Consider the following 18,693-nt stretch of genomic DNA (forward strand, 5'->3'; position numbering starts at 1 on the left):
GCTAACTGATATGGCTATGTCAAAAAAACAATGGCTTTATAGTGTATTAAATCTATCTAGAGTGCCTCTAGAGGGTGCTCTCAAGTTCATCATTTAATTAAGTTATTTTTTTCTTACTCGCCTATGGATGGCGCTCTTAGACAGCAGTCTAATGAGCTGACACTGTCCCCTTCCCTTTTGGTGAACAATACTGGGTAGCTTCTATAGAGCTCTTAAGTCCAGTATATTCGGCACCAGCACAGTTGGATATAATTCTGGAACTGATTCTAGAATTTCAGGCCCAGCCCTACTACACCCTCAAACTACATGTGTTTGAGTTTAAGACTGAACCCTGAGATCATTTCACTGGATTTAAACCTGGTATCTAAAAGCTAAAAGTAGCTAAATTTTGGGTTTGATTCTAGATGTTCCAACCCAACCTCCCTGAATCCCTCAAAACTGATCATGTTTGAGCTTCAGGATCAAGTTAAAGCCTGAGATTGGAGTATTTTGCTCACTATTTCAGGGTTTAAAAAAACATGCTAAAAGAAACTTCTAGATCTGAATCTAGAGGCTCCCGTCCTGTCAAATATCATATTTGAGGTTCAGGATCGGATCAGTCCTAAGATATGAAAATTTCACCTGCTATTTCAATATAGCTTAAAATAAGCTAAATTCTGGATTTGATTCTGGAGGTTCCTGCCCAGAAACCTCAAAGCTTCAGAACTGATATCAATCCTGAGTTCAGAGTATTTCATTGACTATTTCAGGGTTTAAACCTGAAACGTAAAAAAAATCATGTATGAGCTACAGGATCGAGATTAGTCTGGAGATAAGAGAATTTCATCTGCTATTTCAAGATTGTAGCCTTGAATCTACAGGCTAAATGCTAAAATATTGCTCAATTCTGGATCTGATTCTAGAGGTTTCTGCTCAGAACCCTTAGAACTAATCATGTTTGAGTTTCAGAACTGATATCAATCCTGAGTTCAGAGTATTCTCATCACTTTTTCAAGGTTTAAACCTGAAAAAACATGCTACAAAGAACTTGGACACAATTCTGGAACTGAATCTTGAGGCTCCTGTCCAGTCAATCTAATCATGTTTCAGCTATAGGATCGAGATCAGCCCTGAGATAAGAGAATTTCATCTGCTGTGTCAAGATTTTAACCTTGTATCTAAAAGCTAAATACTAAAATAAGCTAAACCAATCATGTTTGAGCTTCAGAACTGATATCAATTCTGAGTTCAGAGTATTTCATGGACTATTTCAGGGTTTGAATCTGGAAATCTAAAAGCTGAAAAGCTAACGTGAGACATTTTGGGTCTTCACTTGCTGTCCAGAATCCAGAAGTGATTCAAAAAGATTAAAAAGATGCCCATCCAGTTCGTTCCATAGGGAAAATGGAACATGTTCCAACATACTGTCAATGTATTCCATCATTTGAATATATTTTGAATATATTACATTTTCAAGTGGGGTATTTTCAGCTGCCGTTCACACAAATTCAGGGAAGGACAACTCCATCGGGTCCTTTGGCTCAACTTTTCAACAGATCTCCCAGATCGTAGGTGTCGAAAAAGTCCGAAACACCCTCTCCGTCATCCAGCCCCCAGAGGTAGTCGTCGTGGTTGAGGGGGGGTGAGAAACTGACAAATGAGGGGTCAGGGGTGAAGGCCGTGCCGGGCAGCTGATCTTCAGTAATTTGGAGGAGGCTGGGAGGGAGACCCAAAATTCCCTCCACATCCAGCAGGGTGGCGCCAGTGCTGCTGCCGTCTGTCGAGGGCTGGGCTTTAGCGTGAATGGCTACGGAGGAGAAACAACACAGTGTTCATTTCATTAGATGATTCATTTGTTTGATTAGCAACATTGTATTTGTTTACTGATTAAAAGTGAGGAAGTGTGTTATCGTTAAATAACATCACAGCTGTGACAGCCGTGATATTGTTCACGATAACACACAACCTCGAGTGTTCTATTGCTTTTATACAACGGTTAAATAAATAAAGTAAGAAATAAATAAATTGGGCTGTAAACGTGTCATTTAATGTTTTACTTTTAGCAGTTCCTTCTGCCAAATTATAGTTCCTTAACAAGCAGCTTGTTGCTGCGTCAGAGTAATGAGCTCCGCTCACTCGCTGCACAGTCTGCCGTAAGCCCTGCCTTTTGAAGTACGGACTGAGCCATAAATCTGCCACAATATCAAGTTTAGCTCAGTGTTGTCTTTTTTTGCTGGATCAATATTAATGTTGTTTTGTTCCGGCCAGTCTGTAAAGCATTTCACAGCCCATTCTGTTTGACGAATGGTATTGGGTTCATTTCTGGCTGATTCCAGGTTGTTTAGGTGTTCTTCTGTCACAGCTGCCGACTGAAAAGCTGCTCAGTGGTGATGACAGTTTGGGAATTTAGTGTCGTCTCATCTTCAGAGTCTGACCAAATCGGCTGTTGGTCAAATGTCATCTTAACGGTATCCATTTTCTGTTTGTGCACAAAGTAAGAAGTAAAAATGTTCAAACGGCTTGAGCGTCTCCAACAGCTGTCAAAGTCGTTGCTTGCAAAGTCGGTGTCTCAGCAGAGTGATTCGGTGTTTGTGAAATAACAGCCGGGTTAGAACGCCTCTCAACCAATCAGCTTGCATGGCCGGAACTAACTGTTGTATAATATAATATAGTGAATAGAGACAGTATTAAAGTATGTACCTAAAATAAACTAAGCAGACCTACTGTATGAACGTGTGTATGTAATAAAGTAGGATGGTCAGTTATTGCATTTGATAAGTCACAAAAAAGTAATGAACTTTCATCTTGTAAGTATGATTATAATTACTGGATGTTGGTTGTAACGTTAGCATGTTTGCACTGTTATGTTGTTCTGTCCTTTCATGACCTGCTTGGTTAACATTTTACTGTAAAGTTTATTAGGGTTTGATTTAGTTGGTCTGTTTGGTCTATTTTTGTGATTATCACCATGTAAAGACTTTGCACGGGTAATGTTTGTTTGGTTGACAGTTCATGCTAACATTGTTAGCATGTATGCTAGCATTGGCCCATTTTGGCAGCAAAAAATCATAAATTAGTGAATGCCCCAATAAAATAATTCTAATTAGATCTTGCAAACTCCTCTATTTACAGTTAGTGGCCGTCGGTCTCACCTTCAGTGCCGTGCTGCTGTTTAGGGGTGTACGGTGTGTTGGGGGTGTGATGTGGAGTGTTGCTGTGGGTCGTATGTGTGACCCCATTAGTAAAGTCCTTTCTGGCAGCCTTCACCGGGCTGAAGTCTTCCAGACCCTCCTCTGGACACAGGTACACCTCAATAGCTCCGTTCCTGCTCTTCAGGTAAATCTGCATAGTGCCATGCTGACGGGGCGACAAATAAGGGTAATCAGGTTAATCAGGAGTTTGTATATAAAAATGCATGAAAAATCATACATACATTACAAAATAGCAAACATACAATAGTTATTTCTCTGCTGTAAATAAAACACATGCTTTAAGAAAAAACCAAAGCTACTCGATTAAGTTTCTGTCTAAAGAAAAAAAAAAATAATAATAATAATAATAATAATAATTCATTGAAATGTTTCCTTTTATTTAAAAATCACAAAGAATTCATTGGGTCATTGGCTGAAGACCTGAAGAAAAAGGGATCTAGTTGTCCCTGATCTATGAGCATGAATTCAGAGAGAATCTGATTGGTGTATAAAGAAAGATTCCGATGGGCTCTGAGATTTAAGTGTCAATAAAGAGAGAATCTGATTACTGAGCTAGGACAGTGAATTAAGAGAGAATCTCACGGGCTCTGAGCTAGGACATTGTATAAAGAAAGATTCTCATTGGCTCTGAGTTAGGACGGGGAATAATAAGAGAATCTGGGACAGTGATTGAAGACAGAATCTGATTGGCTCTGAGCCAGCACAGTGTTTAAAGAGAGAATCTGATTGGCTCTGAGCTAGGACAGTGAATTAAGAGAGAATCTGACTGGCTCTGAGCTAGGACAGTGAATTAAGAGAGAATCTGATTGGCTCTGAGCTAGGACAGAGAATTAAGAGAGAATCTGATTGGCTCTGAGCTAGGACAGTGAATTAAGAGAGAATCTGATTGGATCTGAGCTAGGATGGTGTATAAAGAAAGATTTTGATTGGCTCTGAGTTTTAAGTGTGAATAAAGAGAGAATCTGATTGGCACTGAGCTAGGACAGTGAATAAAGGGAGAATGTGATTGGCACTGAGCTAGGACAGTGAATAAAGGGAGAATGTGATTGGCTCTGAGTTAGGACAGGTAATAATAGGAGAATCTGGGACAGTGAATAAAGACAGAGTCTGATTGGCTGTGATTGTGTCACTTACCTCAGTTGCTTCTGGCAGCTCTAGTTTGGTCCCCGAAGGAGCTTTGACAGCAATGACTGTCTGGTCCTGCAGACTCGCTATAGAGCGAATGTCCTGATATGTCACATAGCCAAACGTGGGAGGAGTTAAGGATAAACAGCATCACAGCACATATATCCACTCAGTTAAACTGGAATTTTATTTATTTCCACCTCGGTGAAACATTCTATGAGCTTTTTCGTGTTAAGCTTCTAATTAGTGCTGAATAATTTGGGGAAAATATTTAATTGACTGCCAATGAGCTGTGGTTGTGATGTCACAGCACATGGGAGTTTGGTTGACTCTGATTGGTCAGGTAGTTTGTGAACTGCGTGTTGATCGGGTAAATTTCCCCATTTTAAACTTTTTAAGACAGCACTGTTGACAATGTAGGCTACAATAAAAACTCTTGTGATCAGAAAATTGCACTCTGTCAAATTGTGATATAAAAACAATTACATTCAGCCATAATGTATATAATGTCTGTATAAACAGGGTGTACAAAATACTCAGAGAGCTATAGTCTGTAACTGTAAACCTATAGTACATCTATATGGTGTTTCTGTTAAAGTGGCCAATATGCATGAGATTTTCATGTGAGATTTCCATTATATTTTATCTTTTCTAATGAATGAACTCCAAGGTCACATATTGCTGACATAGATTATATCTCCACAGAAAAGCACTGACAAAAAGAGCAGGACGCTCTGGAGCAGCCGCACTTGAGCCTAAGGCTCTGTTCACATTACCAGACTGAAGAGGCAAAAGTCTGATTTTTTAACCTTAATGTGAACAGATCAGATGTTTTCAGTGTGGACACACAAACCTGATCTTTTCAAATCAGTTCTGAGCCACTTTCATATGTGGTTCTAGATCTGATACAGATCAGATTCGTAGCAATGCCACCTTAATGAGCAGAATAAGATGGCATAATCAGATCAAAATTCATATGTTTTTCTTTTACCGCACATGGACTGTGAACCTTACATTAGTACCAGTGAACGGTGCGAAAGAATCTTTTCGCCTTCGTCTCGCTCCAATAATGAAGCTCAGAGCTGCTCAGAGTGGTGCTCAAGGCTGGTTCTGCTGGTTGATTTGTTTGCTGTTCATGAGGCATGTGGTTCATTCACAAGGTGCTATTTCAGTATCTAATAAAAAGATGTAAGGATATCTCTGGTTGTCCTTGTTTTCGGTGAGTTCTCGGAGCTGACTGTTGCTGGACTGGATGAGCTCGTCCAAAACTTTCTCTTTCCTCTCCAACTCGGCCAGTTCTCTCCGTAGAGCACTCGTCCGCTCCGAACCGGCCGGTGAGCCCTCAAACACGCCACTCACCCTGACACACAATATAAAACAATAAAAATACTGAAGAAAAGACAGATTGCTTTATAACACTGTATGGCACACAGTTATCTAAGAAAACGGTTAAATTCTTGACACACGCATGGTTGTAGGGATGTGTTTTATCAAAATCATCTGTTTATTAGCCATTTTAAGAAACAGACTGCGCGCTTACAGCCACTGGATGTTGTTTTTGGATTTTTTGCGGATGAGTTTGACCCCCTCCAGCACGTTGGTGATGTCGTAGATTCGCCTCTTCTGGACCTCCAGGACCTCGGTGGCCCAGTTCAGGTCCAGAACGCCATCGGCCGACTCGCTCAGCAAACCCACAAACTTTTTGGTCAGCAGGCCGAGGGAGGTGTCGTACCGCGTCCGCTCACCCGGAGATTTCGGCGCTGATGGAGAAGAGAAGTTGAAGAAAACAATGAGGGTTCAGCTTTTTTCACTGATATTCTGTTTTTACTGATACAGATCAATATAATCTAGAAAAGTGCATTTTCTCAAGAAAATGCAAAGTGACTGTGCAGCTTTAGCCTGCTAAGATGTTAGGTGGTTTCTATGGTATCACAGATGGATGCTAGGGTGTTGCTATGTGATTTCTTTGGTATCCCAGGTTGATGCTAGGGTGTTGCTATGCGGTTTCTATGGTGTCCCAGATGGTTGCTAGGGTGTTGCTATGTGATTTCTATGGTATCCCAGGTGGTTGCTAGGGTGTTGCTATGTAATTTCTATGGTATCCCAGGTTGCTGCTAGGGTGTTGCTATGCGGTTTCTATGGTATCCCAGGTGGTTGCTATGATGTTACACATGACTATCGGGGTGTTGCTAACAGACTTGTTTCAACATTCTATAATAAGTCAGTTGGAGGATGTCTCTAACACGTTCTAGAAATCTCTCTCACTGTTTGGGCTGGAGAGTCTGGCTGTGTTGGCTTTGCTTTTGGGTGTTCTGAATCCCTGCAGATACAGAGGATCCTCCAAATCCAACCTCCGCTTAGCCTGAGAGAGAGAGAGAGAGAGAGAGAGAGAGAGAGAGAGAGAGAGAGACAGAGAGAGACAGAGAAAGAGAGAAAGAGAAAAAGAGAGAGAGAGAGAGAGAGACAGAGAGAGACAGAGAGAGAAAGAGAGAGAGAGAGAGAGAGAGAGAGAGAGAGAGAGATCAGCAATGATTAATTTAATGAACAGCCAATTCAGTTCAGCTCAGTAGAAGCTGCTTTATTGGCAGAAATATTGCTATACCAAAGTCTGGGAATGTTATAGAACAATACAGGAGACATAAATATTGCATTTTCATTTTTCTGCTAATTTTCGTGGTATTTATCTTTTATTTGATCTGTGTCATTTTCTTATACGATTCTAAACGAATACTTATAATTTCTTGTTTTATCCCCTGTCTGTGAAGCACTTTGAGTGCTATATAAATAAAAAGTTATTATTATTATCATTTTGATGCACAATTTATATTTATTTACTTAGATTTATTTATATTTATTTAAATTGAACATCTTGGAAAAAAGAAAACACAACACAAAATGTGCCATAACTTTTGCACAGGCCACATTTTATGTTTTATTTTTTCTCTGATGTGTCAAATTCAGCAAATAAACAGTAACTGTGCATTAAATGTGCAGTAGTGTATCTTTGTAGAGGATGTGTAACTTATTTACACTCAGAAAATCCCCCTAATGCATAATTTCACCAGGGGTGCCAAAGTCTTTGCATATGTCTGTATTACAGCCTGCATAAGAACCAAATTAAGAAATTAACGGGGTGGGAAGGCTGGGGGGTCTAATAACAATAACAGCACTGATGCAGCAATAATACAACAACCTTGAACTCCCAGCTCTTAAAACCAAATGAAAACACTAAAAATATTCATATTTTAAAAATTCATGTTGGCTTTCAGCATCACATTCGGCAAATAGCTGCAAAACTAATGCTAGAGGGACAAAGTTACAGCTAACAAAACCGATTACACCAACATTAAACATTACATGTAATACCAGCAGACGCCATCAGGTGTCACTCTCACAGAGCAGGAGAGCTGAGCTGTACACTTTTTGTAAACAACACATTCTCCATCAATCTGAAGAATGAATTTATCATGCAGAGAACCATATAAGCTTGAAATGGTGCTATACAGAACTCTTGGAGAACCATTTGTAAGAGTGTAGCTCAAGACTTAGCATAACCAAATTTAAATATTGGGCCTAAATGAAGGGCTGCAGGAGTTAAAATGACTGGAGCAAAAATCTTATATAAGGTATGAAGTTTATGTTTATAAAGCCTGTATTGCTTTCAGATTTTGGGCCTGCAGTGTACGTGCTGTGGCGGCTAGCCTGGTTCCAGCATTCTTTGCCCGGGGGTGGGGGCGTTGGTGGGTTCGGATAACGCATACTCGAATGAAAGTGGATTCTTAAGTCGTCTCCTTTCATTTAGAACATCCAGCCTTTCCTAAAAGGGCTCAATACAACAACGACACTTCAATACAACAAGAGCCTTCACGAAGCAACCTTTACAAACTGCCATTAAGCCCGCTCGCTCCTCATCTCTAACACTTCAGCTCTTTCATATTAAAACAGACCCGGAGACGGCTGGATTAGCCCGTCTGCTTATTTACAACAGCAGCTCAAAGCTAACAAAGCTGAAGACACTCAGGCGAGGTCACATTCATTGGAACTGGACCATTGAGAAAAAAATACAAAATACACACACACACACACATCTAAACCGCTCATCCCTCTAGGTCGTGGTGGGGTGCCGGAGCCTTTCCCAGCTATCACTGGGCGGAAGGAATACAAAATATAATTCTGTAATTTCCTATGAATTATTTCTGATTCGTTACGGTTTGAAATTAAAGGAGAGTTTAGCTGTTTTTCTCATTTTGACACTGAAGCAAACAAAATCTTTCAAACAGCAGACTTGACTGACCGCACAGAACAGAAGTCAAACGTTAAAGGGGAACTCCCCCAATTCTTAAAAATCCTGCATAATTCACTCACTAAGATGTAAACAGAGTGATTCCAAGTGTTTGGTGTGAAATGGTTCTGATGTCTTTACAGACATTTTTATTTACTATCCAAAACCACCAGTGAACCAAATGTGTCTTCTGAGTTTTATATGGAATGTTAATGAAGGAAAATTTGTGGAAAATCTGAAATAATAACTTGCCTCAAAACACACTGCATGTATCCCTCCACCATGAATGGATTTTAAGGCCAAAATCTTCTCAAAACTATCATCAGACCTCAGGCAGTGAATTCATAACCATTTCATATAATAACTTTCTGTGAGGGAACTTTTAGAGGAGGATTGTCTGGTTCCTATCACCACCACTGTGAACAGTTCTGAGTTGGTAAGTTTCTCTAGAACAGAGCATTTCACACCAGACCACTCTGAACGACTCTGTTTCCATCTTCACCATTTAACTCTGCTGAACTTTTGAAAAACTAGTGGAGTTCTCCTTTAATGTAATTTACATAATTACATGTTAGCAGCATAGCAAAATGAGGTGCTCTATATATGTATTATTAGTACTTGACATAGGAGGAAACCCAAAGAAGGTTCTCTAGGCCTGTTATAGAACCGCTGAGTTAACAGGCCTAAACCTGAGATCATCCCCCGCAAACAGTCGCATCTCTTTATCAGCTAAAAAAAACTCACCCACACACAAACACGTTTAACTAGAGGAAGAATACGTGCTCTAGACCATGGAACGGGACATACCACTACTGTACACGGCTGTATCAGTATCATTGTGAACTCAGGATTACAGCCGTCCAATGAAACTTACCAGCAGCTTTATACTATAAAACAAGGCTTGTTTTATTATAGATGAACCCATTCCTCATGTCCTCACCTTTAAAGAGTTACTGTCATTCTGCTGTACCTTCAATGTACTATTTCACTGTTTTTATCCATTTATAAACTTCTCTAGGTTAATAGGTCCAGTAGTTCCAGTAGTCCTGTAGTTATCATCCAGTGCCTGTTTTATCTAATCTAAACTTCATTATGTTAAGCCGCTCAGAAGACATCAAGTAATTTTGGGGAAAAAGTTGGGGGGTTTAATTTTGAGTTATTTGAACTACAGCTGATAGAGCGTAAAACACAGGTTCTTGTTTCATTAACTTGCTACTCGAAATTCGATGAACTCTGATTTGTAAGGCAGCCTGAACACTAAAGTTAAAACAACATTTTTAACCAAAAACATTGCCAGAATAAATGAGTTTAAACCTAAAATGTGTTTAGGTGCTGAAAACTTCTGCACAGTGATATTAAAATCACCACATATCTATTCTCCACATATATATTCTCAAATAAATGCAAGTAAAGAAATACAATATATATATATATATATATATATATATATATATATAAAATTTCATGACAAACAAAAACAGATAACCCTAAAGTACTTAGGGAAAAAACTGGTTCCACTGATTTACATCCTTCTCCTGTAAAGTTCTCATTATGGATGAGAAGAGATCTTTTCTTCTGACAGCAGTTATGCAAATATATATACATATGTATAAATTTACATATATATGTAAATATACAGGGGTAAATAAGTGCTTATAGACATATTATTACATATAACTGTATGTGTGTGTGTGTGTGTGTGTGTGTGTGTGTGTGTGAATGAGTAGAAGAAGGCTGGTATTATCCCGAAAGCAAATGAGCTAATCCACCTGTCACTAACATCTGCACTCAGAGCAGGTGGGAGAGGGAAGAGCCCAGAGAGGTTTCTGTTTCTGAAGCTCTAATCTACTCTCTCTCTCTCTTTCTCTCTCTCTCTTTCACTCAAAAGGAACAGATGTAAACTGGTCCTCATATAAGACCTTGAGTTGGCCATCTTAAAGCGATAGCTCTGCAAAAAAAACTAACTCTGCCGGTTTTCCCCCTTTCAGCCCAAAATGTAGTCAATCAGCTGAGACACGTTTGGTGTCTGAAGTCTAATGAAGGCTAATGTAGCTAACAAGTAATGGAAGCTTGTACCCAAAAAGTTAGCATGGTGCTAACTGCAGGGCTAAATCATCCCACACTCTCTTCAAACTGTGTGGAGCTGTTCAGTATCTCTAACAGTCTTGATTATGTAGTTTCTGACACTGTATGACTCACTGTTATCCATAAACATAGACTAAAGTACATTAGCATAGCTAAAGACTAGCAGCAAATATCCTGAGTCCTGAACTATTCCAGTTTTTATCGATATATCAAGCAGTTTGAGGCACGTCTGATGCGTACAGCCTTTCTGTCAGCACAATGCTAATCTGTAGGGTACTTATAAGCAACAGTAGCTCCAGTGTTAAGGCTGAAGAAGCAGATGTGAGCCTATATTTGGGGTCAGGTGGAAATTGGTATATTTAATTTTGTGCTTTTGGCTTTAACAGGGTTTAAGGGAAGTAGTGAGTGTGGTAACTCGGCCTGGCCCGATTCTTGGAATGCTACCACAGTGAAGCTGTTTTCTGACTGTTTGGTGCCTCTGTGGGAAACGAGAAGTGAAGATGTTTGGTAAGAGCCGAGTCACAGATCTGTCATCACTTTCCAAATCAAACTTTACTCAACCGTGCCCATCCCATCCGCGTCTTGGCCGGGCCTGATCTTGTAACGAGAACACGCTTCTGTAGATAACGGCAGGGGTGGGCAGTAGGACAATACTTTATTGTTATTGTGATAAATTATGTCACAATACACTTTTTTGAGCATATTGAGGATATCGTCAGTACTTGAACACTGACAAAGTACACGTTTCAATACAAAGTGAGCATAATTAGGCCTGTTTAATTAGATTTAATGCAGTGCAGTTTGTAAAGCACTGAATAAATGTAATTGTAGTTATAGGTTTTCTATGTGCCACTATAGGTTCTAACGCAGACCCATATACAACACCTTCTCCATCAATCTGAAGAACATTTCATCATGCAAAGAACCATTTAAACATGAAATGGTTCTACACAGAATAACAGAGCCATTGCTTTTACTGAAGTGCCATGTTTTTAAGTTTGTAGAACCTTAGGAATGTCTCTGTAACCTTTTTTGCCAGACTGATTTATTTCTATTGTGATCTCTTCTGGATTTTTTGGATAGTGGCCTAGTGTGCCAGTAAAAATGCTACCATTCGAAAGTTAAATGTCAGGATGTGGGAGCTTTACGTTCGTCACAGCCGGCTGCCTTTACGTCTGGCTGTGTTCAGTCAGCTGAATCTCATTATCAGTTTCATTTGCTTAATTTGTTGCTTGACTAACTAAGGGGGCAATTACTTTTTCCCAAGGGTGACTCGCATGTTAGATAACTTTGCTGCTAAATAAATGAAGTAATAATTTAAAAAATGTGTTTTGTGTTTAATAAGGTCCTCTTTGTCTCATACTAAACCACCTGTCATCCTCAAATTTACTAACAACTTTTATACTTGGGGTCAATTTGATCTCAGCAATTTAAACCTCCGGCAAACCGCCCATGTGGTGTGAACCATCAGTGGTTCTTGCGCTACTACAGTGTGGTTATGTTAGGTTAGGTGTGTTACAAGTGAGGTTTTGTTAGATTAGGTATGTTACAGGAGTGGTCATAGTAGGTTAGGTATGTTACAGGTGTGGTTATGTTAGGTTAGGTGTATTACAGGTGTGGTTATGTTAGGTAGTGTGTAAGGTGGTTTAGGTTAGGTGTATTACAGGTGTGGTTATGTTAGGTTAGGTGTGTTACAGGTGTGGTTAGGTAGGTATGTTACATATGTGGGTATTAAAGGTGTGTTACAGGTGTGGTTACATTAGATTGGATATGTTACAAGTGTGGTTATGTTAAGTGTGCTACAGGTGTAGTTATATTAGGTTAGGTGTGTTACAAGGGGTGATTATGTTGGGTTAGGTTTGTTACAGGTGTGGTTATGTTAGGTTAGGTGTGTTACAGGTGTGTTTATGTTAGGTGTGTTACAGGTGTGTTTATGTTAGGTGTGTTACAGGTGTGGTTATGTTAGGTGTGTTACAGGTGTGTTTATGTTAGGTGTGTTACAGGTGTGGTTATGTTAGGTGTGTTACAGGTGTGGTTATGTTAGGTTAGGTGTGTTACAGGTGTGGTTATGTTAGATGTGTTACAGGTGTGTTTATGTTAGGTTAGATGTGCTACAGGTGTGGTTATGTTAGGTTAGGTGTGTTACAGGTGTGTTTATGTTAGATGTGTTTATGTTAGGTTAGATATCTTACAGGTGTGTTTATGTTAGGTTGGGAATGTTACAGGTGGGCTTATGTTAGGCTAGGTATGTTACAGGTGTGGTTATGTTAGGCTATGTATATTACAGGTGTGGTTAGGTTAGGTGTGTTACAGGTGGGGTTAGGTTAGGTGTGTTACAGGCGTGGTTATGTTAGGTTAGGTACGTTATAATTGTGGTGATGTCAGGTTTTTTGAAGAATATGAAATTGCATGTTATATTGACCTTAATATTATCCAAAATAACAAAAACAAACGTGTGTAAAATGTTGATATTCCTTATGTTTTTACAGCTAAAACAGCCTGGGGTCACACTGACCCCAAAAACACTGATAATGTGTACAAAAGGTGTATAGGACACTGAAAACATCATCATGTTTACCCAGTTGTCCCCATTAAAAATGGAAAAGTCATTAAATAGGAAGCAAAAAATGATGTCAATCATTTATTTAGAGTTGTTAAACACTGAATGGGTGTCAAACTGACCCCAAAGATAACAGGAGGGTTAAATTCTTTTGAATATCTAAAAGCATTCACTGTGACAAATATGCAATAAAAAGGAAAGATCAATTACTTGCATTTAAAGGCTGATTTGACTGGAAAAGAAATAAATGAAGGGAGTCTTTGACTTTTGAAAAGGCACACAGTCCTGAGCTGTGTATCTGAGAGGAAACGTGTGGTGTTTCCTCACAGCTAAACTGCAGAGCGATGAGTAAGCAGTGTGACAAAACTATGAGCAAATTGCCATCAAAGCCGAGAAAAAAGGAGCGAAACTGGCTGAAGCACCGCAGCCTGTTTCTAAATGGCAGGAAAGACTTTATTTCATAATGCTGCAGAAGAGAACACGTATTCAAACCATAAACCGCAAACATCAGAGCTCTGACCTGCATGCAAACCTCACTGAAATCTTTCAGATCAACAGAAACAGTGTGTTTTACTTGGGGCTGCTCGATCATGGGAAAAATCATAATCACGATTATTTTGGACAATATTGAATTCATGAATATTTAATAGGATTACTGATTTGGAAACATCATCCCTTTACTAAACTTTAAAAAACTAAAAAAGACAATAAATAAAATAAATATATATAATGTATGAGCAGAAGGAACCGCCGGACTCTCGGTGTAATAAAGCCTTTAGCCTTGATTTAGCCTTTAGCACAGCAGCCCACTAGCTGGGCCTCTGCGTCTGCCCATGTGTCGGTCAGCTGGATCACTCAGCAGCGGGGTCTCACAGCCTGTCGCTTCAACCAAGCCAGAAAAAATACTGAAAGTCGCTGATACTGACAGCGTAAATGACAGTGATATTTTCTGAACTGACGCTCAGAGATGCAGCTTGAGTGAACAAGACGCTCGTATGAAACAAACGACGTTCAGCTCTGTTTTTGAGCCAGAGAAGCTGCTGTGTGCTAATGTGTAAACACCACAGGTTTATCTCTATGCACTTAAGTTCTGTTTTTAACTGTTTTGCACAATAAAGATATTTTACATTTACTTAAGTTGTTAAACATGGTTCTTAATACTAATTATATAATAGTAAATACTAAATAGATACAGTAAATAAACAAAAATATGTTTTCTTAAGCATCTAATAAATTTAATCCAACTAGTAAATGCCATCTACCCAAGCTGAGTGTGTTATTTGTGACGCAGAACATAGATTTTACCAAAATAAAGTATTGTAACATGTAATTGTATAAATATCAGGACTTATAGGTGAGTTAGGTTAGATAGAGTTGGTATCGGTACTGAGTATCAGCCAGTACTTAAAGATCGGAAGGAAAAAAGTGGTATCAGTGCATCTCTATTTATACCTCAAGACAAAAGGAGAGCATCATTGTAAAACAGAATGTGGCACAATATTTGTTTTGTCTCAATTATCTTGGTTTCATAATCATTGGAAGCCAAAATTGTAATTGAAAATAAAATTTGATTAATCGCCCAGCCCTAATTTCACTTTCAGTCTATTAAAGATAATCTGGTATTAACCTGGCTGCCTTAACATTTAGATTCTATTAAAACAAATAATAGCTTAACAAACCAATTTTTGTTCTGTTAACGCCTTACTTTAAGGTAAAATAAACATGTTTTATAGAACACAATACCTACATTTAGAGCCAGTTATTCATTCAACCTAATGAGAAACTGTAGAACAGACTCAGTTTATATCACAATACCTACATTTAGAGTCAGTTATTCATTCAACCTAATGAGAAACTGTAGAACAGATTCAGTTTATATCACAATACCTACATTTAGAGTCAGTTATTCATTCAACCTAATGAGAAACTGTAGAACAGACTCAGTTTATATCACAATACCTACATTTAGAGTCAGTTATTCATTTAGCCTAATGGTTAATATGTTATTTGCAGTCATGTGACTCCAATGAGGTGTGAAATCCAGACAGAAGGCAGGAAGTGTAAAGCAGGATGGACAAGATGGAGCCTGTACTGCGCTAGTTTAGATGACACTATTCGAGGAAACTATGAACAGAAAATCACAGCATATGTTAGATGTTATGAAGAGTGATTTTTTGCTGAACTAAAAGACTCGCCTGCTGTCGAGGCAGCAGATATGAGCAGCTGCCTCGTCCTCCAGACGTCCTTCTACTCAAAATCACTAATGAAAGCACACAAAAGTATGGAGGCACAACTTTACAAGCTTCCTATTTAAATGTTACTACTCCACCTCAAATGGTGCAGCAGTTATTATAACGCCTGACGCCAGAATGTAACTGCTGCACCATTTAAGGTGGAACATTCGAACAAGAAGCTGCCTGGCAGGGTGAGTTATTTAGTCTTTTGTGTAGATGTTAATCCTGATTTGAGTGTTAGTGGAGCTGCTTGTAGTTACTGTTTTAAATCTATCAGCAGTTCACACACACAGATGGATTGACCAGAATACACACTCCACTCCTGACCGCAGAAATCCTGCACCACCACACCTTAAAACCCCCCACACTAACACACACTCATACAGAGAAAGAGCATTCAGCACTACTGAGAACCAGAGAGAGAGTGAGGGGAAGAGGGATAGAGAAAGAGGGAGGAGAAGAAAAGTAAAGAGAGTGAGGGAGGGGGGAGAGAGAACGAGAGAGAGAAGAGAAGAAAAAGAGAAGAAGAGCAAAAGAAAAAGAAAGAGGCAGAAAAGGAAGGAGGGGAGAAAGAGAGAGAGAAGGGAAGAAAAGGAATCAGAGAGAGAGAGAGAGATGGAGAGAAAGAGAGAGGGGAAGAAAAGTAAAGAGAGTGAGGGAGGAGGAAAGAGAGCAAGAGAAAGAGAGAAGGGAAGAAAAATAGAGAGAGAGCGAGAAACGAAGAGAGAAAGAAAAAGAGGAAGAGGAAGAAAAGAAGGGGAGAGAGAGAGAAGGGAAGAAACGAAGGAGAGAGAAAGAAAAAGAGGAAGAAAAGGAGGGCGAGAGAGAGGGGGGACAGAGAGGGGAAGAAAAGGAAAGAGAGAGGGACAGACTGGGTCTTTGATATGTGTGTTGCTGAGGGAGAGTGAGGATGTAAGACTGCAGTGATTGTGTGCGTGTGTGTGTGTGTTGGGGGTAGAGGGTGTTAAAGGGGCAATAAAGGCCTGTTTTGGAGTAAAACAGAACAAAATGCCCTGTCTCACACCTCTGAGGGGGGCTATGACAGTGAAGGTGAGGTATGCGTTTGGGGGTGGTCGAGGTGAGCAACAGATCCAACTGTGAAATTCAGCAAGCACCATTAAAGTGTGACAGCAGGCCCACCATCAGGGGGTCACTCAGGGGGGGAACGCCCCACCAACCAATCATCATCATCATCCTCACTTTACACACACCTACACAGCAACAGGCAGAAATCAGCAATGAGAGTGAGAGTAAATTTGGCGCATTTTGGGTATTTTCAAATTATGTCAAAAACTAAAAAAACAAAAATGGACAAAAATGGAGATACGAGGTTTAGTAGTAGCGATATTCTTCATCCTCTAGATGATGTATGTTCGTATATTCAGGTAAATGGTGCAATATTTTTTTAAAAAGCGGCTGCATCAAGTTTGAGTTTTACGTTACGTCTTCTTCTGTGAGTTTATTGGCTGGTTGCAAAGCATAAATCTGATTACTGTCTGACTCATGTCGACCTGGAGTGTCCCCATTAGCCGATTGCTCAAGAGCATGTAAACTTGTTGATTAGATTACTGACAAAATCTGATGTTCTGTAGTTATCAGATTATTAAGTGCATGTGAACGCACTCAGTAATAAACACAGGAGGTTTGTATGAACACTCTGTATCAGCTGCTCTGCGCGGAGGTGCTGTATCTGCAGGTTTTCTAGACGGGCGGACATTTGGTGATCTGCTGTCTGTGTGGCTCTCCTGCTGATTCTCTCCTGACTGAAACCTAAATGTAAATCACTCTGTCAATCTGTAACTCTAATGGTTCTAATCGTCAGGCTTTCCAGCAGGACAGGTAAGCTTTTCTGAGTGTATCATGAATATAAGTATTTAATAAATCCTTCCCAACTCAGAAACCCCTTGTAATATTTAAATATACAAAAATATAAAAGAAAAAAAAATACATATATACACACACACATTAGACTCTAAATATATACACATATACACAATATACACATTTGTATACACCAGTATTGCACCATTCCAATATACAGTTTCGTACAAGTTATGAAATAGAAGTATATTTGTATAAGGCTGTGATATGTACAGTTGTACACATTTCTATATATGCGATATGTGAATCTAAGGTAGATAAATGAAATGCAGGGTACACGGGATAGAATATAGATATATAGATATTCCAGATTATACAAGATATGGATAGAAGATGTACAAAATGTCAATCTATATGTGCAGGTATAGATTTACTAGATCAAAGTTACAGTAAGACAGAGCAAACAGCATAATCAGTCCTGTTTAACTGGATGTGTGTGAAAAGTTTGTAATCTTATATTTTAAAATATGGCTTTTGTCTTTTCCAACTGACCAAATATCAGAAAAAAAAATACAGTGAAATATCGTACATTGTGGAAACTTTTTGAAAACTATTGTGATATTAAAAATTTGCCATATCGCCTACCTCTATTGTCCCATACTGTTTCGTGTGGATGTGAGAGTAGTTATCTCGGTAACAGTGTAAGGGGTTAATATTTCCGAGCATTCTCCTCCTAACCTTCACGTGAGAATCCTTTATATGAGTCACGCTGAGCTCCTCCTGACCTTTCTCCATGAAGTGTTGAGAAATAGGGCACGTGAGGCGCACTTTACACAGACCTGCACTCTTCTAAACAGACTAAAAGAACTTTTACTTTCAGATTTCGACTGAACACTGTTCAGTTCCTCAGCGCGTCACTCAGAATTTCACCATCACTACATTAAATTAAAGCCATACTGAGAGCACAGAAGGCCACAGTAGATCACACGCAGCTTGAAATTTACAGAACAAGGCAGTCAGTCTCTTAGGTGAACAGACAAAAGCTAATGGCCAAGCTAACATTACTAGCCTAGCATTTTTCAGCTCGAAAACAGCCAGTCTGAAGAGGCAATACTGATACCAATCATACTTAAGTGGTTGAGATGTAAACAGAGTCATTTAGAGTGATTTGGTGTGAAAAGCTCCATTCTAGGGAAACTTACTGAGAATTGTTCACAGTGGTGGTGACAGGAACCAGACGTCCACCTCTAAAAGCTCCCTCACAGAAAGTCATTACATGAAATGGTTATGAATTCACTGCCTGATGTCTGAGACCCTGTTTTACAATAGTTTTGAGAAGATTTTGGCCTTAAACTCCATGTATGGAGGGATACATAATATACAGGGTGTTGTGAG

General features: G+C 39.3%; 1 protein-coding gene across 1 annotated transcript; it reads right to left on the reverse strand.

The window, feature by feature from the left end:
* Window positions 1-337: 337 nt before the first annotated feature.
* e2f2 (E2F transcription factor 2) lies at window positions 338-18,030 on the reverse strand. Its single transcript, XM_036593384.1, has 7 exons — window positions 17,944-18,030; window positions 6,582-6,678; window positions 5,857-6,076; window positions 5,515-5,676; window positions 4,326-4,440; window positions 3,132-3,336; window positions 338-1,786 (listed from the first exon to the last, which is right to left on the reverse strand). Exons 1-7 carry the CDS (start codon window positions 18,022-18,024, stop codon window positions 1,521-1,523), a joined length of 1,146 nt encoding a protein of 381 aa, XP_036449277.1. The 5' UTR covers window positions 18,025-18,030; the 3' UTR covers window positions 338-1,520.
* Between the last annotated feature and the right edge of the window lie 663 nt (window positions 18,031-18,693).

This window comes from Colossoma macropomum, unplaced genomic scaffold, assembly GCF_904425465.1.
Source record: "Colossoma macropomum unplaced genomic scaffold, Colossoma_macropomum, whole genome shotgun sequence".
NCBI classification, from domain to species: Eukaryota; Metazoa; Chordata; class Actinopteri; order Characiformes; family Serrasalmidae; genus Colossoma; species Colossoma macropomum.

Bases quoted from the DNA above. Each gene is read 5' to 3' on its own strand.
- e2f2 (XM_036593384.1), bottom strand. From the start codon at position 18,024: ATGCTCGGAAATATTAACCCCTTACACTGTTACCGAGATAACTACTCT. The intron at 6,679-17,943 runs GTAGGCGATATG...TCTCTCTCTCAG, and splicing joins AACAGTATGGGACAATAGAG to GCTAAGCGGAGGTTGGATTT. The intron at 5,677-5,856 runs GTAAGCGCGCAG...ATTGTGTGTCAG, and splicing joins AAAAACAACATCCAGTGGCT to GGTGAGTGGCGTGTTTGAGG.